Below are 24,422 nucleotides of genomic sequence, written 5' to 3' on the forward strand. Positions count from 1 at the left end.
CCTCTGCCTCCGCTCCTGAGGTGTTCGCGACCGCGACGGAGCCGAAGCCCCGCCTCCTGGCTCGTGGAGGGCGCTCCCATTGGCTGAGCCCTTAGCTCGGGCGCCTCCCCCGTTTCGGTGACGGACACTTTGGCATGAGGGGACGGGGGCCGAGCATTTCTTTCGCCCCTCAGTCGCTCGACGGGCCGCCGACGCCTCCGCGCTCGCCATGATGATGGAGTCGCTGCGCGTGCAGCGGCTGCAGCCGGGCGTTGGGGGCACGCTGCGCTCGCTGCGGCCTGGCGTGACGGCGGGAGCGTCCCTGGCGGTTGCCTCGGCTCCCCCGCCGCCGCTGCCGCCGCCCCCGCCGCCGCTCGGGCTGTCGCTCACCCTGGGGCCTCCCCCGCCGCCCCCGCCCCCGCTGCCGCCTCTCCCGCCGTCGCTCTTGCCGGGCGTGACAGCCGGATCCAGCCCCCCGGGAGCCGCGGCGACGGGTCCGCCCGCCGTGCTGAGGGAGGCCGTCGAGGCCGTCGTCAGGAGCTTCGCCAAGCACACGCAAGGCTACGGCCGCGGTGAGGATGAAGGGCTGCCTCGGCCACCGTTATCTGCTTTTCGCCTCTGGGCGTGTGCAGAGTGCCTGCCTCACCCATCCAGGCTCGCATAGCGGGAGCAGTTACCGTGTCATAAACTTAGCTTAGCCTAGCCTACCTGGCAGAGTTGTTTTGTTGTTGTAAGGATAAAGGCGGCCGGGGAGGAGCCTTATAGAAGGCCCAGAGTTTCTAGGAGGAAAAGTGGGGTGAAAAATGTAAGGAACGAGGTCGAATGTATCCCTGAGGAAAAATGGTCCCGCCTTCCCATTAGCCAGCTTTTTAGAAAAGACTGTAGTAAGCATGTGGAGTGGTCCTGTCTCTTCTGATGGACAGCTTTTTAGAAGTGAGGGCTGAAGCATGTGCAGAATTCAGTTGCCTTCTCTTAACTGCAGCCTGCCTTGCAGTGCTGATGTGACATCAGGCAGAAAACTTCATTGCACTCATTTTGGTGCCTGCTATCTGACAACTATCTGACTTTTAGAAGACATCTGAAGGCAGCCCTTTAGGGAAGTTTTTAACGTATGAGGTTTTATTGTGTTTTTAATATTCTGTTAGGAGCTGCCTAGAGTGGCTGGGGAAACCCCGTCAGGCAGGGTATAAATAATAAATTATTATTATCATTAAAAATGATTTTGTTTATAGTCATTCTTTATTATTATTATAGATTACATTTATATACTGCCCTTCATCCATAGATCTCGGGGTGGTTCACAGCATAAAAAGTTTAGATAAGCCTATTTAGATATGTAGGAATGTTGATGTGTGTTTTAATCTGTTTTTAGCTTATTGTTTGTTTGTTATTTTTTAGCATTTTAAATACCGGTAGCTGATAATTTGGTGTGTTTTTCTGTAAACTGCTTTGCAGGTTATTGCTTTCTTTTTAAACCAGTCAAGCAGTGTACGTATAATTTTTATGAAACAAAAAATAAGTAAAGCAGAACAAGGGAGAAGACTTGCAGAATACCTAGAGCTTCTTAGAGGAAAAGTGAGATAGAAATGTAAGAAATGAAGTCAAAATGCCTCTGAGCAAAAAAATGACTTTTTACTAGTCAGCTGTTTACATTTAAACGGTGAGCTGAGTTTCTTTCTTTGGTGACAGGCAACTGACTACTGAAGGAAAATTGTCCTGTGGATTTCAGTAAGGGAGTGTTGTGGTCTGGTGAACTGGGGAGCCCCAGTGGTGTGGATTCTTGCGTCGGGGAATCTTGGCGAGGGACGACAGTAATTGGGGGGGGGTGTTGGTACAGGTGTTGTGCACCTGCAGTTCTGGGTAGAGAGGCCCTCTTCTTCCCATCTCCAGCCATTGATTGCTTGCTAAGATTGCTTGGTTCCCCGCTGAGAATTTTATTTGTTCATTGATTTATTTTAAGTACGGAAGTTAGCATTTTTGGCTTCTAACTATTTGAAGTAAAAATAAGCTATTTGAATCCTATACATCTGAAGCAACCATTGTTTCTTCTGTAGTCTGATGTGGCTTATGTTAAGTCCAACCATAGGGTAGATGTCTAGAATGTTTGTTTTCAGCTAATGTTAAATGAAGGGGTCTTCCCCTGCCCTGAGAAAGCTTCCCATCAATAATGGCGAATCCTGTTCCCTCCCATCCTTTTTTTCAGATTGGCTGTATTTTTTAGCAATGTTTTGTCCCTGTTTTTGGATGAAATGGGGCCCAGGTTCTTCTTGTCTGTTTTGGGAAATGTTTTCTAGCCTACTACATTTTTTTTTGTTCTGGGATAGTACCGAGGGCCCTAATTGTGAACATACTCCAGGGTAGCCTCAAAATGGGCCAACTTCAAGACCTGTTTGGTTGGCTTATGAAATGCAGGAAAGGAGCAGTTAAAATGAGTTTTTGCAAACATCTATGTGGAAAAATGTTTTCCTCTGCTCCAAATGGGGAGACTTTGTGGCCACTTGGGGTGTCAGATGTTGGCTTACAGCAGCAGCAGGCCCAGTAGACGCCGCCTTGCAGGTTCTAAGCAGCAAATGCTTGGCAGGCAATCTGTGACTTGAGCACAACACTGCTTTCCTGGCTCTGAAAGGCTTTGAGGCCATGTGGAATCATTTACTCTTTCCTATTTAATATGCAAGTCAGATGTGCTGTCATACACAAGGTAGGGACTAGAGTATGTGATCCAAGGCCATAAACAGTGGATATAAATAACAGCCAGTGGTCTGACTGTAAACGTCTTCACTCTCAGGTAGGAAATGTAAAAATGAACTGCTGCTTTTTGTACTTGTTGAGGCCTTTGAAATATAATTTCTTTCAGTGAAATGCAATGAAAGGGGGTTTTGAACAATCACTCTGGGCAGCCCCAGTCAGCACAGTTGTAGTCTGAAAGTTCTGGAGGGCAAGGGTAATAGGTAGGTTTTTATGGCTGTGCTGAAGTTTCCTGTTTAAGATTGGCATTGTTTTTGCTGCTGAACTGCAGTCCACCACCTGTAAGATGTGGCATTTCTGTATTCTCAACAGGGCATCCAACATACGTTAGGGTATGGCAAGTTCGTAAGGTAACCCAAGCCCAAACCATTCAGGGCTTTAAAGGTTGTTTGGAGTTCAATGAACTGGATCTAGAAATACATTGCTATACAGAGCAAATGGTACAGCATTGGTGTTCAAACTTCAAACTGCCTGGCTCCAACCAATGATTGCATTGTGTATTGGTTGAATTTTCTGTTTTCTCTTCAAATGCATTTCTATGTAGAGCACTTGGTGTCCTAGTGCAGTACATGGATAACTCAGTCTGCTCTTTCCAGAAAGCAAGAGCATTTGAAATACTGGAGGAAGTAAATTAGGGGTGTGTGTGAAAGAGGTCTCTATTTGTCCTCTCCTCTCCCTCTTCTGAGACAATGTGAGAATGGATAGCAATCTGATTGGGCTTTATTAAGCCTAAAAGTATCAACCTGGAAACACTTAGCTAAGTTGAAACTAGAGGATCTCTTTGTGAGAATAGGGAAGAAAATAGAGGGAGTTGGGCAAATTCACAGTTACTAGTCACACTAGCTGTTTGTATTTATGGAGTGGGTTCTCATTTCAATTAACATAAACTTGGGTTTCTTTTTACTATCCAAATCTGTGTAGGCTTTGTGTTTTGTTTTGACTTTCTTTTTTTTCTTTTTTGCTGCTCAGTAAATTCCAGTCTTATAAAAAAACAGCTAGTATTAATACGGTACATGGGTGCTGATTGAGAATAGCATTCTGTTAGACCCAAATATTTGTGAACCCTGGCATTGAAATGTCTGATACTACTTCTGAACCAGCAGTTAAGGAGATTCGTGTAGCATACTTGCTTTACTTAGCATATTGCCTCTAGCTTTTCCTTCAGCTCACAAGTAATTGTTCTCTCTTCAATTATTTCCCTATATTCTGAAGGACTACATACAGAGTCTTCAGATTACCTGTGTATACATAAGCATAGTCTTGTACAAATTAGCTTGTAGAAGTTGGGAAGACATCCTAGAGCAGCAGCTCATACTGTTTATATGTGCTCCAAGCCTGAGGTAGAACTGAAGTAACAATTTTCTCCCGAGGACCAAAGACAACTGTGTAAAACCAACTGTAAAGACTAGTGTGGACAGTGGCTCCTGTTGTAATCTTTAAGCACACTTCCATTCTAACATAAGCCAGCTTCATTTCCACAGTGCTTTGGACAGCATTGCTTTTCCATAGTCTTGTTGGAGCCAGTAAGCAGCCTCTGGAAAGCTGTTCTTCGTTAAGCTTTTTATCTCCTATGCGGTGTTTGCATACTTTGAGGAAAGGCTCAGCCAATTCTTCATGGAAACCTGGACATATTAGACATCATTGCTTGCTTTTTCAAATGTTTCTAGCCAAAATAATTATTTTATTTTTCCTTGGGCTTTTCCATCTTCCTTTTAAAATCAGAACCTCTAGGCTGCATTTATTTAAAATACGAGTTAGTAAAGTGGTCTAGGAGAAGCGCTACAGCCTACACACAGTTTTTGTCTTTTTTTAAGATGTCACATTAATGGGGTTCTTAAGAATGCTGGTGACCAAGAAAGCATTGACCCTTAGATATTGCAGAATGAATTCCATCTTCATAGTGGATTAATATATTTTGACAGATTGAAAAGTATCGCTTCGGTAATTAATCTGTGTTGTGCAGTATTGCCACAAACACTCTCACTCTCTCAGATCATATTCACTTTTAAACCATAACTTTAAAACAATAACACTGCTGTTTCTACATATTATATTAAAATACAAAACAGGACTTTGTTTCTAAGCTCATGCATTTTTGCAGTCTTAAATATGAAACTATTTTGTTGTATCTTTTCTAACCAAAATATTCATACTATTTGTACTTAGTCTGCTAATGCTGGTTTCCATCTTCTAGGGATGTACTAATTTTAGTCAAGGAGTGCGGCTGCTTAGCATAATTATCCACTGTCTGGCCTCATGCTTTCACAAACACAACACTTTGCAGTACAAAGGGGACAGTGTGTAATGGGATCTTGTCTGGGCTGAGAATAGAACACCCATGCTCTGGCTACAAAATACCATTTTCGCTGCTTTCAAACATCGCAAACAGACACAAACCGGTTGGTTGCTTTCTTGACACATGATAAATTGATATTGTGTCATGAAGATTCTAGATAAATAATGTAGGGGTTCACTGGGAGAAGAGGGCAAGCTAATGACCAATTCTGAGAGAAGAAACACTTGCAGACAATTCTTAGAAGCATAGTGAGCAGTATTACTAAAGACTATTCGCTCTGTTTGGCCATAGCCATTTCCACACTGAGCTAGAATGCTATTGTTTCATTTGGTGTGTATTCAGCTAAGTCCTACTGGGTAGACCTGTTGCAATTAATGAACCTAAGTCATATCTGTTGACTTCAGTTGGTATACTCTGAGTAGGACTAGCACTGAATACCACCCATATACTCTCTCACACTGCATGCATGGGAGTGGGGGCATTACAGTGCAATATACATCCTTCTGTCCATGGGTGACTTATGCCATCCGTCGGCACCAGATTATCCAACTGTTGATTTCAAGCATCATAACATAAATCTAGAATGTTTATTTACCACAGGGGTATTTAGTTCAGCTGATGGGCTACTTTTAACAGTTAAATTGACCCAGCCCTGAAATTTTCTCTCCCAGTTTTTGATGCATGAGTAAATGCATGATTGGATTTTAAATAAAAGGCATACTAACATAAAAATGCTAATATATTTGATTGTGCATTATGGGTTTGGTTGCTTTGTGATAGCTTGACAAACTACTACAGAAGAAGACTTTAGGTCTTCTTCGGAATGAAAGTGCATGTTTGACATTAGTAAAAATAAATTTTGCTTGCCCACATTTGAATTCCAGGCATTCAATGGTTTCCCATACAGCATACTGCACAGATTGTCTATGGTTTCCTGTGAGTTCCTTTCATTAGTAACTGGTGTGTGTGTGTGTGCGCGCATGCACATGTGTATAAAGGAAACCCCAAATCTGAAAAATCTCCATTAATAGTCATTCCTCAGAATCTTGCTGAAACTATTTTAGCAGCATATGTATCTATTATGTCTCTTCTTCCTAGAGCTAATCAAGCTAATTCACATTAATATGAAAATTCTTTTTCTTTGCTGTAGATTTGCATGGAGAAGAGAGATGGTGGTGGTTCTGAAAAATCTAGATTTGATGCACCCCACTTAATCAATTTCTGTTGCTCCTTGCACTTCCACAAATCATGGTATCCATCTGGATTGCCTAGATAGGGTGGACTGGAAGACACCGTTTTGCAATTGTTCCAGTCCTTCCTGGAGGGTAGAGCTTCAAAGATGCTATTGGAATTTGACTACTCAACTTCATCAGCATTGGCTAATGTGGTCTGCAGTGTTCTGCCTCCATCCTCTGTTTTGCTTAGCATCTAAATGCAGCTACTGTACTTGGAGAAGTTGTCTGGAGATGTGGGATTGAGTGCCATCAATATGCTGATGACAAGCACCAGTTACATTAAATTCTGCGGAGGCAATAGAAGTCCTGAATGAGCTTGATGAAAGACTGGGTGTGGGTGAACAAGCTGATATTGAATTGAAATAAGGCAATAGTATCTCTAATTATCTGAAAAGCTGATTTGGGGTTAGGCATCTAGCTTCTGTTAGAGCTGATAGCACTCTGCTTGAAAAGCCAGGTTTATGTGTGTTTGTGCTCTTGATCTTAGTATTGCTCCTTGGTACCCAGATGGTAGCTGTGGACTTAAATGGTTTTGTATAGCTGAGTCATGTGTACCAGCTGCATCTTTTGCTGAGCAAGGCAGATTTAGCTATTATAAAACATGTCCTAGTAATGTGAATCAACCTTGAATTTATCAAGAAAGATAGGTCATAGCATTTTATAAAAAAATATCTAAAATAAGTTGGATCATTGTAATGTGCTCTTCTTGGAGCTGCGCTTTGAAAAGATCACATACGGTAAATTTTAATGGGTGCACATTGTGGCAGAGTTGTGACCAAAACATTTTTTTAAAGAAAGTGATCTAGAACATGGTTGTTGTACCAGATTCTTTGCCTTACAGTTTATTTCCAAGTGTAGTTCAAAGTGCTGCTCATTTCCTTTAAAGCCCTAAATGATTTAGGACTAGGGCACTTGAAGGTTGGATTCTGCCCACCTGCATAGCTCTTCATTGGAGACCCAGTTCAGTGTTCTACCACCAAGTGAAACTTTTCTGTTGACAAGGCCTTTATTTTTGTGGCTTTGTAACTCTCTACCCAAAGAGGTGGGTGGTCCTAATAAAGGCATTCTCCTTCTGTGGATTTCTGATATTTTTTCTATGGTCCAGTATGGCTTAAGAGAGCCAGTGTGGTGTAGTGGTTAAGAGCAGTAGGCTCGTAATCTAGTGAACCAGGTTCGAGTCTCCGCTCCTCCGTATGCAGCTGCTGGGTGACCTTGGGCTAGTCACACTTCTTTGAAGTCTCTCAGTCCCACTCACCTCACAGAGTGTTTGTTGTGGGGGAGGAAGGGAAAGGAGAATGTTAGCCGCTTTGAGACTCCTTCGGGTAGTGATAAAGCGGGATATCAAATCCAAACTCCTCCTCCTCTTCTTAATTCCTTTTTTTTTTTTTACATCTTAAAAATACTTGTATGATGTGCTATCCCCAAATCCTTAAATTTGCCGAGAAATACCACATATGAATCTTGAATCAGCTGCTTGCTTTCTCTTGTATGTCTGTTTCAAAATCTAGCACAGAAAAATATTATGAATTGTGCTAGGTGTGTCTGGGCAGGTCAGTCAGACTATTAATGGATGCTCTTAACCTGCCCACTCTCAAACTATTTTCAGTTGCATCAGAATAGCACACAAGGCATTATGCAGTAGTATCTTAGTTTTTAAATGTCAAGAGGGTGCCTATTTTTAGGGGGAAATGAGTTGCAGTTTCATGCTCTAAACTTTTTTCTGCCTCAAAACAAGTCCTTTGAGGCATTTTTAAAGTCAACCTGAGTATAGTATTGTATGCCTTAGAATAACTTTTACTCAGTAACTATCACCACAGGCTTTCCTTTTCCCCCTCTAGCTTTGGACATGTCCCAAGGATGCTGAACGTCTAAGGCAATATTCTTCAGATTTGGCTGCTGACCCTTGGTCGTGGTTGAACCTGTCTTTGTATCTCTCTTGGGGGTGGGGGGATGATAAGCAGCAAATGATGATTGTAGATTATATTCCTCTTGCTGCCTTCTGTGTAAATACTCTATTATGATATATGTCTCTTTCTCTATTTTCAGTCAACGTTGTGGAAGCTCTCCAGGAATTCTGGCAGATGAAGCAATCACGTGGTGCTGATCTGAAAAATGGTGCTCTGGTGGTTTATGAGATGGTCCCATCTAACAGTCCTCCTTATGTCTGTTATGTCACATTGCCTGGGGGGAGCTGTTTTGGCAGTTTTCAGGTTAGAATGTGTTAACTAGATGTTTTGATTACTTTTTGTTGTGGTGGTCTGGAACTCTGATCTGGTGGGGTCGATTAAAAGTTCCTTAGGCTGTGTACAGATGGCTTTAGTGGAGCAAAGCCAGAAAATTTCCCTTCATACCACAACCATGGCACTAGCCCTGATCTAGTACAGGCAGCTAGAGAATTCTACAAATATATCCTATGGATATGAGAGCTGCTCTGTGGTCTGTATGTGTGTGTGATTCATCACGGGCACAATCTGGTAGGCACAACTGTTAACGTGAAATGTGCATGTATCTCTTGCAGTGGTACTAATTATGTTTGGGAGGGCTTGATTGTTCCCAGCAAAATGGTTCTGGATTTAATGGTGACTTACTGGGCAAAAATGGTGTCTCTTCTTAAGGTCACCTCACCTAGGAGGTTTTGCTTGATAGATGTCATCCATTCCTTTCATCAAAATGCGTGGCCTGTCTGTACGGGAGTGTTATTTCATACGGTGGATAGCTCAAAACCAATTTCCCCATGTGCAGGGGTGTGTATGTAGAGGCATGCTTAAGTTTTTTGCCACTAATTTCTAAACCAGTGTTACCTGTTCATACCAGCAGGCAGTCCTTGATGGGAGCATCGTTGTGGTGTGTGCATGTTTGATTTCTGTTCTGCAAATGTGACTTCAGCATGCAAAAATTGGAAATAGTGTTGTTTCACACACCACAATGATGAAAAATACTGCCCGTGCTCCTTCAGCAACAACTGGTGGAAATAGGCATGCTGCATCCTTTTCTTTGGGCTATTGGAAACAAAATGGCTAGATTGTTTTCGGGTGAGGTGCAAATGGAGGTGGCGGGTGTGGCAATAGATAGCACACAGCAAAACATGTCCATACACATAAAAACCCACACAGTTGGGTAACTTGTAATTTTATATTCCATTTTTACACTTAGCAGGCTGTTTGGGGAAATCCAAATTTGGGGGAAAGTGTGGGCTGCCAGTTAGAAGAGCTGGATGTTATGCGGATGGATACTACAAAGACAAACTGAGACACAAGCAGCCTCAAGCCTGCATTAAGCTTTTGTGTGGAGTATCCCTTAAAGTCCATCCAATTGCTGTAGTAAATCATAAGTCTCTTGATTGTCCAAGACCAGTGTGTGAAGCATTATGGTGTAAGTGTCATTGTGCCATAAACTTCAGTATATCTTCCTTCCTACCTCAGTTTCAGTAGGTTACAGACTTAACACTTGGAAGTCCAGGGTGGCCCTTACTTTTGGCTGAACCCAGGCTCTGTTTAGTGGGCTTAAAACAGGTATCCCAAACAAGCAATCCTGGTTTCTGAACTGCCTACCCACTTAGAGAACAGCAATGGGTGTTTAGAATAGTGTGTTCACAGCTTGGTTTTAGCTAATTAATTTTGTTGACAGACCCGGTTGTGGTATTTCCTTCTCCAAATAATATGTGCTGACTTCAGCTGCCTGTGTAATTCTTGCATTGTAGATGGCTGGAGTTTCTGGGTTTAAAGAGCCCGTTCCTAATGACTTCAGGATGTTGGAGAGCACCATGTCAGCATGCATAGCTGCAACCTAGTAATTTGGGGTAGAAATACATACTTCATAGTATGTGGGATCTAACTGATCTTGGCTTTCGTGATTCCTGTTCTTAAGCATGCCCTGTTCTTCTGTCTCCGCCTGCCCCCTAGTTTTGTCCTACCAAAGCTGAAGCCAGGAGGAGTGCAGCAAAAATTGCACTGATGAATTCAGTGTTCAATGAGCATCCGTCCCGGAGAATCACAGACGAGTTTATTGAGAAGAGTGTCTCGGAGGCTCTGGCATCTTTCAATGTGAGTGCTTTTCAAAGCCCTGCGGCTATAATTGGTGGGGACAGAATTGCTGGGAAGCATCAGGACTCCATGGGAAGGGAAATTCTTTGCATCTGGAAACCCTTATTGGCAAGGTTTCTAACAACTCTGGGAATGTCATCAAAATAAACTGTTAAACACCCACCCAGCCCATGCTCTCTTCTCTATTGAATGCAGAGCTTCTCCCAGTTGCATTTTTGTTAATTTGCCCTTGACACTTTCACTACACCCTGTGTGGAAGCTCTCTGGAGTACTAAACTGTTCTAATTCCAGAGCCATGCAAAAGCACACAAGAGTTTTCTGAGCTCTGATCAACATTCTTGTGAAATACTTTAAAAAAAAACCAAAACTGATAACTCTCTTCTTTTTGTGGTTCATGGTGGGGGGTGGAATGTTTGATCTGGGTTCAAATCCTGCCTCTGTCATGGATTTATGGGACAGCCTTGAGCAAATTGCTCTCACCTCACCCTTTGTCTCTAAAGTGGGAATAATGTTGAGCTTTTCAGTGTTGAGGAAAAATAGAATAAAGATCCGAAGGTAAAGGTAAAGGTACCCCTGCCCGTACAGGCCAGTCTTGACAGACTCTAGGGTTGTGCACCCATCTCACTCAAGAGGCCGGGGGCCAGCGCTGTCCGGAGACACTTCCGGGTCACGTGGCCAGCGTGACATCGCTGCTCTGGCGAGCCAGAGCCGCAAACGGAAACGCCGTTTACCTTCCCGCTAGTAAGCGGGATCCTAAAGTGCTATGCAATTGTGAGATCATAGGTTTCATTACACTAGACACCTGTTTATCTGAAAATCAAATTCATATATTTTTGTGTTTGATATCTTCTGCATTAATTACCTGCTTCTAGAAGGAGTGACTCCAACTACCACCCAACCATTGCTTTTCTGCTGTAAATTACAAGCAGAATTGGAACTGCCTTTCCACACATTTGCTTTTTCTATGTATACATTCTGCTACATATAGAAGTAGAGTGCCACAGAGTTCTGTCCCAGGCCTAGTGGTGTTTAACATCTTTATAAATAACCTGGGTAGAGGTTATGCTCATTAGATTTGCAGATGACACCAAACTGAATGGTGCTGAAGGCATCTACACACCTGTAGGGATTGCACTACTCTACTGCTCTATGGGTTGTGGGGGGAGTCCTGACTTTTTGTAGTCTGAGGATAGAAAAACCACAGGGGGGAAAACAGGGTGACAATATTTGGCTGATGCCCTGTAAAATGTATGACAATTCCACTCTAAATGCCTAGTGTAAGCACTTGATGCTTGATTAATAAGACAGCAAAATGTATTGAAGTTCATTGCATATCTACACTCTAAACTTTTTGTTGTGTACATATTTAAGCGCCAAATAATCTTAGGAACCATAATATGGTGAATAGTGGGGGTTTGGCTAAATTGCTAGCCATACTCTTGCTGAGCCACAGTTCTAGGGACTGGGAGTGTGAATGCCTATTAAACTAGATGAACTCTGGTTTAGTTATTTCTGTGTGAGTGTAACTGGAATGCCTGTTGTGTGGCGTGAGGAAGCTTATTTGTGAACCATCAAATTGAGATGTAAGAGTCATTCTTAAATAGCTTGTGTATCTTTCTTCAGCTGTCCTGCAACCATAAGAAAATGGCTATGTTTATATGTTATGCTAAATGGGTTAGTGCTATGTGTGTGAGCTGGAATGAGCCTGAGCAAAGCCTTGAGCTTGTGAATTCACCCTTCCCTCTCTTTTTTGGGTATGGACAAGAGACAGAGTTTGCCAGTGTTTCGGTTTCTCTTAATCTCAGTGTAGTCATAGTTTGTTTATTTATATACAGCTTTCCCCACAAATACATTTCACTCAGAGCATTCCACCAAGGCTGCCCTGTCTGAGAAAGAAGGATGTCTATTAAACATCACACCCTTGCTTGTATCCAAATGCTGTGGAAATACCCTCTTTAGAGGTCTGTCTGCCCTAAGCTCCTTGAATGTTTGTCTTTCTTGCAGGGCAATAGAGAAGAAGCAGATAATCCAAGCACAGGCATTGGTGCTTTCCGCTTCATGTTGGAGTCAAACAAAGGAAAGTCCATGTTAGAGTTCCAGGTACTCTTTTTAATATGATTAATCATTCCTCCGGGGCTGGCCCTACCATTAGGCAAAGTGAGGTGGGAGGGAGCTGCAGCGAGTTGTTGGGGAAGAAGAGGAGTGTGTGCCATGTCGGCTACCTTGTCCTACCTAGCCCGTTGCCCTCAGGCGCCATGGAAGACACATTCTCATTACCAGTATTAAAGTAAGATTTTGCTGCCAGCCTGATCAATCTATGTACATGGAAGGAGAGGTGGTGCCGCCTTGTACTTTGCCACAGGCAGCAAAATGTGTTGGGCCAGCCCTTCATTCCAGCCTTGTGTGCTGTATGCATAATGGGACCAGTCAGGCTGCATTAAAAAAAAAGGCCTATTAAATGCAAAGTAGAAAGGGAACCCAAGTGGTTTAGTAATGCAGTATTTTTTTCCAGTTCAGACACACACTGCTGAGCAGCAGAGGGCTTAATTTGCTACAACTCAGGAAGATGAATATTTTAAGACTAACACCTCTGCAGTTAGCTTTAAAATAGGTACTTAAGGGATTAAAGCTTGTAATCGATTGGGCAGTAGACTGAAGTGATGGCTTTTGAATTTCTTACCAACTCTAAATCCTCAATCTTGTGACAATTTAAGGAATTTATGCTTTGTATTTATTCTGCTTTTAGGAGGAGAGAAATTTGTCTAGTTCTGTCACTCCCCTGCCCCCCGGACCACTTCAAAATTGCTAAGAGTTGTGATGGAACACTTAATTATTTTTCTGTCTGTTGTAGCAGTTGTAATGCACTGTGCTAGATGCTATATGATTTTTCATTTTCATTTTATTGCTTCTTTTATTTCCTATTGATGGTGTTTGAATTTTGTAGAATTCACATTGTAATACAATAAAATGCAGTATAAGAAATAAAAGAAGCAATAAAATTAATAATTAATATGAATATTTAATGTGATGGATGTGCCGTCCCCCTTCTTCAACCAAAATCCACAGACATGCTGTGGACTACCTGAATCAAGCTCATTAGCCATTGGTGGCCCATGGATCACAGTTTGAGAACCCCACCTCTAGTTTACACTGTAGTGGGACTTGAAAGCTTAGTGTCTGTGAATGGCAGAGGTATCATGCAGGATGCTTAAGCAATTAAACCTTAAAGTGCACTAATGGAATGTGAACGCTGCTTATTGTATGTCTAGGAAGAAATCTCTGATGATCACTCTGTGCTAGCAGCACACTGAATAGACAATAGAGAGACATTATGTCAAGGGAAAATTGGGCCCCAGAGTTTCACTGCTAGGGGCTGGAATGGAGCCAGATTTGTTTTTTCTTTTTCTTTTTGAAGGCAGGTGCCTCAGCCTGTGACTGCAGATCAGCTTCCCTGGTGCTGATGTCTCCTTCTCTAGTTATGATAACATTGCAGTAGGTTAGCAGAGCAAGGTTTATATCAATGGCCCTGCTTATACAGAGTGACTCACTTGGTTATGTATTACCTCCTGCTCTTGCTGTATTTATGGACCTGCCTGCCTGCCTATGTGAGGGAGTTTTATGGGATAGTTTTTGGCCTGAGCTTCTGCTGGCCTTCATGCAGTGTTGTAGCTCTAGGATTCTTAGTGGTACATGCACATAGAAGACCCAAACCATGAGAATCTCTGACGGTCTTCACAGTCCTTCTGTGTAAGTGTCAGGGTATTTTCCCAAGGCAGCTGGAATGGTTCTTCTAGGCAACAGGCCTGCATTGTCTTGAACTCTATCATGCTACATTTTTTGCTAGCCTCCTGGGACATACAAAAGGCCTTTGTAAGAGCTGGGATTTTCACCCATGGCGCTGTGATCCCTCTGCTATATGACACTGTTTTGGAGAAAAACAGCTGGGGAACAGTTAAGCTGGGACTCAATCCCTCTCCCCACCCCAAATACAAAAACTTACAACAGATTTGAGGAGGCTCTTGGCTTTTCTTTTATTAGGGGCAAATGCACTTGGTAGAATTCTGCCAATAATTTTGGGTGATACCAGTTTTTTTTAAAAAAGGTTTTTATTTATTTTCCATGGTACAGAAGATATATTCTGAGAAAACAATTGTTACAACAGTAAACAACAAACAACTTGTTCCGATATGATTATTACAGAGCATGACAAAAGTCTGTAAAGTTTCTTTTTATTATTCTAAAAAGATCATGCCACATTTCCCCATGAGCGTTGCGTGGATTCCTGCCGCAGTCTGAAAAATTAATGTATTCAGTAACATTTCCCATATGTTATAAAAGGAATAGGGATTGTGTTTGTCCTTTCCTGCTCTGACCTGACATGTTAGTTTCTTGCCCAACGCTATTGACCATACGCTGGTGTACCAAGAATTGAAGTTCAGCCCAACATCTGGCTAAGTGGTCATAATTAGGGTGATCTTAGGCAGACAGGATAGTAAGTCCAAGTAGTGGTAGTGCATGATATATTTCAGTGGTTTTCTTACTTCTTTGAATATATTTTAATGATATCTATCATTACTTCTTTGAATATATTTTAATGATATCTATCGCAAAGCCACCACATATGGAAATACGTACCTTTGATTGTGCACCCCCTCCAACAATTAGGGTTGACCTAGATATTTGGGATAGCCTCACAGGTGTATAGTGCCACTTATGCAGAAGTTTTAATGAGGATTCCGATTTTTGCATAAACCAATTTCAACTGTATCTTGGACCACAAAGCTGTCCACTTTTCATCTGCTATTTGTGCTTCTATGTCCATCTCCCACAGTGTTTTTGTGTACAACAATTGCTACATTTTAGGTTTATTAAAGCTTTATAAATTGAGAAAGTTATACCCTTAGAGAATGGAGAGGGGTTGGTGGACACCAATTTTATGTATTTATACTCCACCCGTCAAAATCTTTCCCAGGGTAGTTTACAGACAGTGGTAATCATACAAAAGTACTGTATAAAATAATTAAGGCATACAATAAAACACAAACAATCCACAGTCTAAAAGCAGCATAAAGCCGATAAACATGGATTTATAATTCAGAGTTTGAAAGGCCTGGGAAAAGCAAAACATATTTCCCTGTTGCTAAAACGACACCATAGCAGGCAGGCACCCTGTCAGCCTCCCCAGAGAGAACATTTCACAAATGGAGCACCACGACTCTGAAGGCCCTTTTCTCTAGTCGCCACCCACCACGTCTGTAATGATGGAAGCTTAGAGGAGAGCTTCCAAATATGATCTCATGCAGTTAAGTTCTTTTAGAGAGGGCAATCCTTCATTCTGACTCCTCTCTGTGAATGGACTGAAAGGAAAATCCCAACACTTTGGCTAGGGCCTGGAACGGACTGGGAACCTGCATGTGTGCCTCTCTTCTCACCATCAAGAGAGGTTTCCAGTGCCTGGTCACTGTTAGCAGCCTCACAGCTGTATTTTGAGTTTCCACACTATTTTCAAAGGCAGCTGCATGTACAATGCTTTTTCAGTAGTCTAATGGACAAGGCTACCAGAACATGGTCAACTGAGGCTTGGCCATCTTGGTCTATAACAGGTAGCAGCTGGTGCACTAGAGCTCCATGCCACAGAAGCAGGCAACCAGCAACTCCAATAACAAGTGTGGTTCTATGAGCACTCCCAAATGGTGGTCCTGCTTTATTAGACAGAGTGCTGCCTAAGTAGATTTAAGCACCACCTTCATAGATGGATGAGCTATCCACTACCAACAACACCTCCATTTTGTCTGAATTGACCTTGTTTATTCACCTTTATCCAGTACATTACACACCCCAGGCACTGGTCAGTGCTTCCAGAGTCTGATGAAAAAGAGAAACAGAGTTTGGTGTCATCCCCATGTTGACAATGCCTCACTCAACATTTTCATGTAGATGTTAAAGAGTGGGTGGGTGGGAGGAAGATGAAGCCTTGTGGGATACCTTAGAGCTGAGCCATAGTAGGAGGTGGAGGTGTCTTTTTCTCTCTCAGAACATCTAGTTACACTTCCTCTGAGAAGCATTTCACCCACCAGTGGACATCTCTTTAATTTCCTTCTCTTTGCTTCATTAGTGTTGAAACAGTGCTTAAAATTGGGCTGCTTTTCTTTGGCAGGAGCTGATGACCGTCTTCCAGCTGCTGCATTGGAATGGTAGCCTCAAAGCCATGCGAGAGAGACAGTGCTCGCGACAGGTAAGCAGAGTCTGCGGATGGGATTCCTGAACCTTTGGAATGACAATCCTGTCTTCTGTGTGGGATTCATGTGGCTGGCAGTGGATTCTCCTAATGCAGTATTGGAGGGTGATCCCAGGTGTAACCCATGAACGTCTTTGTAGTAAAGGCTTTTATATGTCGCCACTTGCCTTCAGCACAGGCTGGGTAAGCTTCCCTTTTCAACAGAGTTTATTTGAGTTTACTCACTTGGGTCTTCATGGGGCTAGTGACTTCTGGCTAGATCAACTTTCCAGCAGGCACACCAACAAGAAGTGATTGCCTAAGCTTTCTTGTTGCTCCAGCCCTCACTACTGCATCTTAGCCATGTCTATCTGTGCCAATCAATTTCTGTTTGCCCAGTCTTCTTTGAAGTCCCGCTTAAAGTATGCACATCATCTCAGTGGCAGATGGGCTGGCCGTAGTGGTTCCTCTGTGGTTGGTCCCTGCCCATTCCATTCCACAGCCCTGGTATTTGGAAGACACTAGTTTCATCAGTCAAATGCTCATCTGCTGATCTCTCTCTCTCTCCCTCCTGCTAGGAGGTGTTGGCTCACTACTCTCACCGTGCTCTCGATGACGATATAAGGAACCAGATGGCAATGGACTGGGTCAATCGGGAGCAAAATATCCCAGGGGCTCTTTCAAGGGAGCTGGCCTCAACAGAGCGGGAATTGGATGAAGCCCGGCTGGCTGGGAAAGAGCTGCGGTTCCACAAGGAGAAGAAAGACATTCTGATGTTGGCAGCTGGCCAGCTGGGGAACATGCACTCTTCCAACTGTTGAGAAACCCCAGAGAGCTGTTCTGTTTCCCCTTCCCTACACTCTCACTTCACTACCAACTTGCTAATGGGGTATGACCTAGAGCTTGTTACAAAACTGAAGGGGGCAAAATGTCCAGCCAAATTCTCCTAATTGACTTTCAAATTTTTCTTACATGCAACATGCTGTTTGGATTTTGGATTTTTAAGTCTAATCTGGTTGTAGATTGTTGAGATTTGGCAAGTGAATAACTTGTATCGCCAAGCAGATAGATACACCCAACCCCTATTTTACTTACACACAAACACCATTTTTCAATATACTTCAGCCAGAGAGAAATATCTCAAAATCTGAATGTTGAAACTTGGTCAGGTTGAGTTTGTTCATAATTGAGCTTCAGTTCTAACCTGAATCACATCACTTAAAGAGTGTGCACAGATGCCTCTTTTTGAAGAATAGGGGCCCATTTGCACATTTTTAAAACCTCTGTTAAAAAAAAATTCTGTATAGATTTTATAATGTACTTGGATATTCTTAGTTATCTTTTTTCTCTTTGGGATAGAGAATTTCTTATTGATTCACTATAGAGCACATTTTTAAATGTAGCCTTTTTAGTGTTAAATATACTAATACTCATTTAGTCCTAAATTCTATCCAGGTACTATACAGTATTAAGTGGAAATGTAGCATTGCCAAGAGGATACTAGTTTTGCCATGAATATAAGGCATAAACTGTATGTTAGGCAAATGTATTCCTGCAGTTTATGTAGTTTGATACACTCCTCTTCCCCTTGCCACCTGATAAGCACAGCACTTAAAACACTCCTCTTCACCGTTCTCGAACTACTATTAAGGTTTTTATTTAGTTGGTTAATGGCATCTTGTTCTAGCTGGTGTCTTGATTGCAAGGTTCCACAGAGTTTGAGCAGTTCCCTATTGCTGCAAGGGACGGGGTGTATCTCGTCATAGTGGCTGCATTTGCGCATCACTGTGTAAACTGTTGTTAATGGCTGGCTGTCATGTCACTCCACCCCTAGCACAAGTGGGAGCAACAAACCACAATGTCTGACATAGCAGACATACTGGGTTGCTTTTCTCTCTCATAAGTAAAATACAACCCATCTAGTTGCGCTTCACGAACGAATTGCATCGCTTAAAGGAGTCAACACCAAATCACCTGGTGCTATGTGCTCTCACGACTTAGATTTTCTTCAAAAAAAATTATGTGTAGATACCCATGAGATAACCTCAAATTAATATTTTAAGATTTTTTGGTCCAATATTGGGTGCAGGAGAATTTTTGACGATTTTTGCATGATTTAGGCTAATGCACTTCCTGCGTCAGTTTAAAAAAACCTCCTGTTTTGCTTATTTTTCAACTGATTGGGCTTATTTTGGTATCAAAATAAAGCTAATTGTGGCCTCTTTAAAAATAAGGTATAAAAATGGTATCAAGTGCCACAGACAAGGGTCACCAACCATTCAAAGTGAAATTTTGTCATTTTATTTCTGGTAGGTTCAATAAGCCATAGCACGCAAACCACAACTAACACATGTATCAATCTTGTGAGAGCAGGGTTGAGTATTAAAATCAGGTGATTTGGCGTGGAATGACCCCTTTATAATGAATCTTAATGAGGAGCTCCCAGCCTTTGGTATTGTCGTCTCTCTCCTTTCCTCTTGCAGGGAAGGAAGATAGATGAAGTGTTGTTTCTAAGGTGTTCAGCTGATTTAAAAGAAAAAGCCCTGACTCATTTTCTTTCACTGCTAGCTTCAGCTTCTGGATGAATGCAGAATCATAGCTGCCAACGTTTCCCTTTTTTAAAGGGAAATTCCCTTATTCCGAATAGGATTCCTCGCAAGAAAAGGGAAAAGTTGACAGCTATGTGCAGAATCCTTTGATTGTGTTGCAGATACCATAGGCTTATCTTGAGTCAAAGGGGGAGCACTACTTTGTTGTTATGGTTGTGTTTGACCTTCATATCAGAGCGCTGGATTCAGTTGGTGCCTCAGAAGGGTCTACTTCCATGATTTGCTTCTGTGAACTGTGATGTGTGCAGTCCACAAATCATGCTATTTTGGTTCATTTCCAATTGAGCAGCCTCCTGTGTCTTGGGAGACCTCATCGGCAGAGTGCTCTGTGAGTTAGCCTGTCACACAGTAGCTAGAGCTACTTGTTTGAAAGTGAAGAACTGTGATTGTGCAGCTGCAAGGAGAAATGTCTCTTGGTTCGAGCAACATTAGAAAGTTACAAAAATTTGTAGAATACAAACTTTATATATGTATGCACTTTTATATAAAAAAAAGAGACTGAAACTAGGAGCAGGACTCTTAAATAGCAATACTGACTATGTATATAGAGAAAGTTGCTTGAAGCTTCAGAGACAGAAGTGCTCTGCAGATCACGTGTAATATGAGGGAAAGCTGATGTAGATGTAAGGGGGAATCATCTCAGCCACCCAAAAGCCAAGATCACTCATCTGCACTGTGAGGAGAGCATTGCGTGTTCTGTGTCTGACTTTGTCACATCTGCCTGGTAAAGAACTGCCTTCCAAAGCACACCCTTAAGATTTGGGACTAAGACAGTATCATGAACTAGCAAAATGTGATGTTTAAGGATTAAAGGGGGGAAATAAAATAGGTTACAGAGGGGGACTAGTACTCTCAAGAGTGCTGTGTTGTGACACTTTTGAATAATCTTCCTGATTAACAGTGCAATCTGAGGAAGTCCTGTTGAGTTCAGTGGGGTTTGTTCCCCTTTAAGTGGGTACAGGATTGCAGCTCTAATTGAGCTTGCTTGAGATAATTTTGTTACCACATAACACTTAAATATCTTATTAAGTTGATACAGTAACAGTACTACTTCCAATTTTCAGTGCGTAATTTGAGGTGAAATTAGGGTTATAATCTACTTTATTAATTGTGAACACAGAACTAGGGGGTAACAGTTACTTCCAGGTTGATGCTAAATCCAGTGGAATCTTTTGTGTACATGGCATTGACTTTATTTTTAAAACTGCATAAGGAAAATAACAGTAGTGGTGATTCTGACTCGGAGCTTTATGTAGTTTACTTACTGGAGGTAGGGAGCTATCCAGAAGCACAACTGTAGGACTGTGTGATTGGGGAAGGGGGAGTATTGGGCTAACATTAGTGCCGTTTTGAGTGTTTCCTACCCCAGATTTTCAGGGTCTGACTTGTCATCAGACCTGTTGCACCTTAACCCATGTGCAACAGCATTCCTGTAGCCTTGGGATTAATTGTCATGGTTACACTTTAAAAACACTTCACTATTTACAGGGTAGAATAAGAGTTTAATCAGAACATCCTTGATGTTGCCTTTCTGGTCTTGACATTGGGCATGGAAGATTGTTTCTAACTGGAGGGAATGAGGAGAGGCAGAAGACAGTGTCTCCCATATATTTTCTCCCCACTTCCTTGCAAGGCATTAGCTTACCCTTACTGTGAACAAAGGTCTTGGATCCCTTTGATTCTTTCTACTGAAAGGGAAAATACCCTGGCTTCCTGCAACTCCATCCTGGAAGTCATTTTGTGTTATAATGTGTTTATAGTAATTCTTCTATCTCAGAAGATAATCTTCCAGGGTATTGTCACCAGGAATGATGGAGCTAGATGACCTGTGCACTCGGACTATATTTTAACTAGAACATGCCCTTGAATTGATGCTGCCTTGATCAATTTGCCTTGTTCAGCACTCAAAGGGCAAAAGACATTTCGTATAAAAACAGTCTCAGTGCTGACAGCTGTATATAGCAACACATGGTTTGTGATAGTATTGTTGAGTCCTTTTATATGGTAATTAAAACTGACAGGCCCTTGCTTATAATTGTATCTTATAGGAGATTGGTACAAAGTGAAATTGCTGTCTAGGGCCACAAAATATTAGAACCAACATCAGCTGGAAAAACACCAGATTGCTTCCCCAAGGTTTTTTGTAACTTTCACATGCATACCATTCCTCACAACTGGCATTTGGGTCCTAAAAGAATGGTAGTCCTGCAAAATGTGGGTGAGGAGAAAGGGGTGTGTCAGCTGTTAATGCACTTCTGTGTCCTTTGTGTGCTGCTTAGGAATGCAGTTACAGGAATAAGAACTTGGTGCTTCAGGAAGTGTGGGTAGAACGCTCTGAATTGGGCATTAGAAGCTGAGGACAAGACACACACACAGAGGGATCCAAGTTAAGTCATGACTAACCTGGTTCCGTTGGTTTCAAGTAGACATACTAACTTAGCCTAGATACAACTTTATGTGTACAGGATTATTTTCCACCTGGGAATCACCTTACTGAAGCTGAGGGCCTTTAGTCTCTTAGCCAGATGGTGTATAAGCAGGTGTATAGTCCTTCAGTGAGGCTTTGCAGTCAGACGTCCAAACAGATACTTCATAGCTGTGGGAGCTCAGACTACCACTCTGAGAAAGGGAGAATAGACAAAGGGCTGCAGAAGATATTTGGAGATGGTAGTTGTTCCATAGGGAGCTCAAGAAGTGGCATTATTTTGGCCTCCACACTATGTCCGTTTGTATACCTGAAATAATAAATCAGTCTTGTCCTTTATATATATATTTTTATATACAGCTTTGTTTACACAATAGTATTAATGTTGAAATGCATTTATAAAGTTGGCTTATAAATAATCCTTTGACAGTTTGTATATGAATGTCTCACTTGCCTCACTTACTACTTTCTATTAGAAACAAACTATATACAGGGTTTGAGTTTTTCCTTTCCAAACACGTGGCTCTTGAATTTTCCTTGCGGAGAGACCTGCCTACAGATGTTTGCCTCTGGGCAGGCCCCAGCTGTCACCTATAACCTGATCCCCTACATCCCCTCCTTTTGGTGCTGGTTTTCTGAATAAGCTGCCTTCCTCCTCATCCTCCTCTTCACTCAATATTTCTACTGTCCAGGTTTTCAATGCTGTTTTTTTCTAGTTCAGAGGTTACCATACCTAAAATAGTTCTACATACTGTCTGCCTTTTCTTTTACTATAAGCGATAAAGTCCAGTACTTAATTTTGTAATGCCTAATTTTATACAATAAAATAGCATTTTTTTGAATCTCTGCTTCCTTGGTTTTTCCCCAGTTAGAAATTCTGTCATTAGATTTGTCCCCAAAGCTTGTTCTGTCAACAGGTTAGAGCCTAATCTCTTTCTTCTCTCTTCCTTCCCCCACCTTCTTAATGATAAGCCTTTGCCATTTGGCTGCAAGAGCTTAAAAGCTCCAGACATCATCCTGTCTGCAAAATTAGTGCATGGATTGATAGTCTAGACTAGAGCATGGGTAGGCAAACTAAGGCCCGGGGGCTGGATCTGGCCCAGTCACCTTCAAAATCCGGCCTGCAGACGGTCCGGGAATCAGTGTGTTTTTACATGAGTAGAATGTGTGCTTTTATTTAAAATGCATCTCTGGGTTATTTTGGGGGTATAGGAATTCATTCATTTCCCCCCCCCCTCAAAATATAGTCCGGCCCCCCACAAGGTCTGAGGAACAGTGGACCGGCCCCCTGTTGGAAAAGTTTGCTGACCCCTGGTCTAGAGTGGCATTGACATTCAGGAATGGCTGCCCTTTGTCACTCTTCCTAAATGCATGGGTTTTTTTTATTGCAGTGAAAGAGTGCTTTTGGGTGCCTTCATAGGCGCCGACTCCATGGGGCTTGAGGGGGCCCGAGCCCCCTCAAAAATTCGTTTGGGGGGGCTCCGCCCCCCCAATAATCTCCGGCGCCCCTCCAGCAGAGCGCCATCGCCGCCCCTCCCCCAGCCCAAAATGCACAGGGAGGGGCGGGCTGCATGCCTCCTGCCCTCCCTCCCGAGCAAAAGCTCCACCCAATTTCCTTTGGAGCTGATTAATAGGCGCAGCACGCTCTCCCCTATTCGCTCACGAGGAGGCGGCGCCACTTTATTTGCATATTCATGAGCTTATTTATTATTCATGAGCTTTCCCGGGCCCCCCCAATATTTTTTATAAGTCCGCGTCCCTGGGTGCCTTTCAGTTCTTTAAAACATGCTTCTCCTGGAGATGGAAAAGGGGGAATTACCCCTTCCTCAGCATATTACTCACTGCTTTTCCTTGAATTTTGAGCTGCATCAGAGGAGCACATGAAAAGTCTAGTTCTTTCACGCTAGAAGTCTGTGCCCCGTCGCTCCCCCCCCCCCCCCCCCCGCTCCAGGGGCTAAAAGTCATTTAATTCATCTTGCAATATCTCCCCCTTACAAATAATACTTAAAGCTCATCTACCTCTCATCTTCCCTTGGACAAGGTATTTTATAGCCGCTGTGTAGTACTTTTAGGTCCTCATCCAAAAATGGAAAGTGGCTTTCTACTCATGGCTGTGGGACTTGCTTATAAATCAAAAGATTGTCAAATTCCTTTGCATTATGCAAATTATTTGCTAGTTACACTAATTTCTCTAACTCACCTGCACACTTCAGTGGAACATTATTATTTAATTGTGCTTATTTCCCAACTTCTAAAGAGCTCTAGTTGGCATACACATACAGTGGTACCTCGCAAGACGAATGCCTCACAAGACGGAAAACTTGCAAGACGAAAGGGTTTTTGGTTTTTTGAGTTGCTTCGCAAGACGATTTTCCCTATGCGCTTGCTTCGCAAGACGGAAACGTCTTGCAAGTTTGTTTCCTTTTTCTTAACACCGTTAATACAGTTGCGACTTGACTTCGAGGAGCAACTCATAGCACGTGGTGTGGTAGCCTTTTTTGAGGTTTTTGAAGACTCTGGTGATTTTTGAAGCTTTTCCGAAACCGTGCTTCGCAAGACGAAAAAACTCGCGGAACGAATTAATTTCGTCTTGCGAGGCACCACTGTAGTTCTTCCCATTTTATCCTCACAACACCACTTTGGGGTAGGCTACTGGCCCAAGAAGGGACGCGGGTGGCGCTGTGGGTTAAACCACAGAGCCTAGGACTTGCCAATCAGAAGGTTGGCGGTTCGAATCCCTGCAACGGGGTGAGCTCCTGTGCTCAGTCCCTGCTCCTGCCAATCTAGCAGTTTAAAAGCAAAGTGCAAGTAGATAAATAGGTACCGCTCCGGTGGGAAGGTAAACGGCGTTTCCGTGTGCTGCTCTGGTTCAC

General features: G+C 42.6%; 2 protein-coding genes across 2 annotated transcripts in view; one reads left to right on the forward strand and one right to left on the reverse strand.

Annotated features, from left to right (window-relative positions):
- The window catches only part of F11R (F11 receptor), a 313,105-nt gene that overhangs the window by 95,256 nt on the left and 193,427 nt on the right, over positions 1–24,422 (reverse strand). The gene's annotated exons all lie outside the window — the stretch shown is intronic.
- On the forward strand, positions 63–22,391 carry LIX1L (limb and CNS expressed 1 like). Its single transcript, XM_077920319.1, has 6 exons — positions 63–551; positions 8,302–8,465; positions 10,158–10,298; positions 12,303–12,398; positions 16,456–16,533; positions 17,094–22,391. The coding sequence occupies exons 1-6, from the start codon at positions 209–211 to the stop codon at positions 17,334–17,336; spliced, it is 1,065 nt and encodes a 354-aa protein (XP_077776445.1). The 5' UTR covers positions 63–208; the 3' UTR covers positions 17,337–22,391.

Source organism: Podarcis muralis, chromosome 16, assembly GCF_964188315.1.
Source record: "Podarcis muralis chromosome 16, rPodMur119.hap1.1, whole genome shotgun sequence".
In the NCBI taxonomy this organism is placed as follows: domain Eukaryota; kingdom Metazoa; phylum Chordata; class Lepidosauria; order Squamata; family Lacertidae; genus Podarcis; species Podarcis muralis.

Coding starts and splice junctions, on each gene's coding strand:
- LIX1L (XM_077920319.1), top strand. CDS start 209: ATGATGATGGAGTCGCTGCGCGTGCAGCGGCTGCAGCCGGGCGTTGGG. Junction 552..8,301: donor CACGCAAGGCTACGGCCGCG/GTGAGGATGAAG, acceptor CTCTATTTTCAG/TCAACGTTGTGGAAGCTCTC. Junction 12,399..16,455: donor AGTCCATGTTAGAGTTCCAG/GTACTCTTTTTA, acceptor TTTCTTTGGCAG/GAGCTGATGACCGTCTTCCA.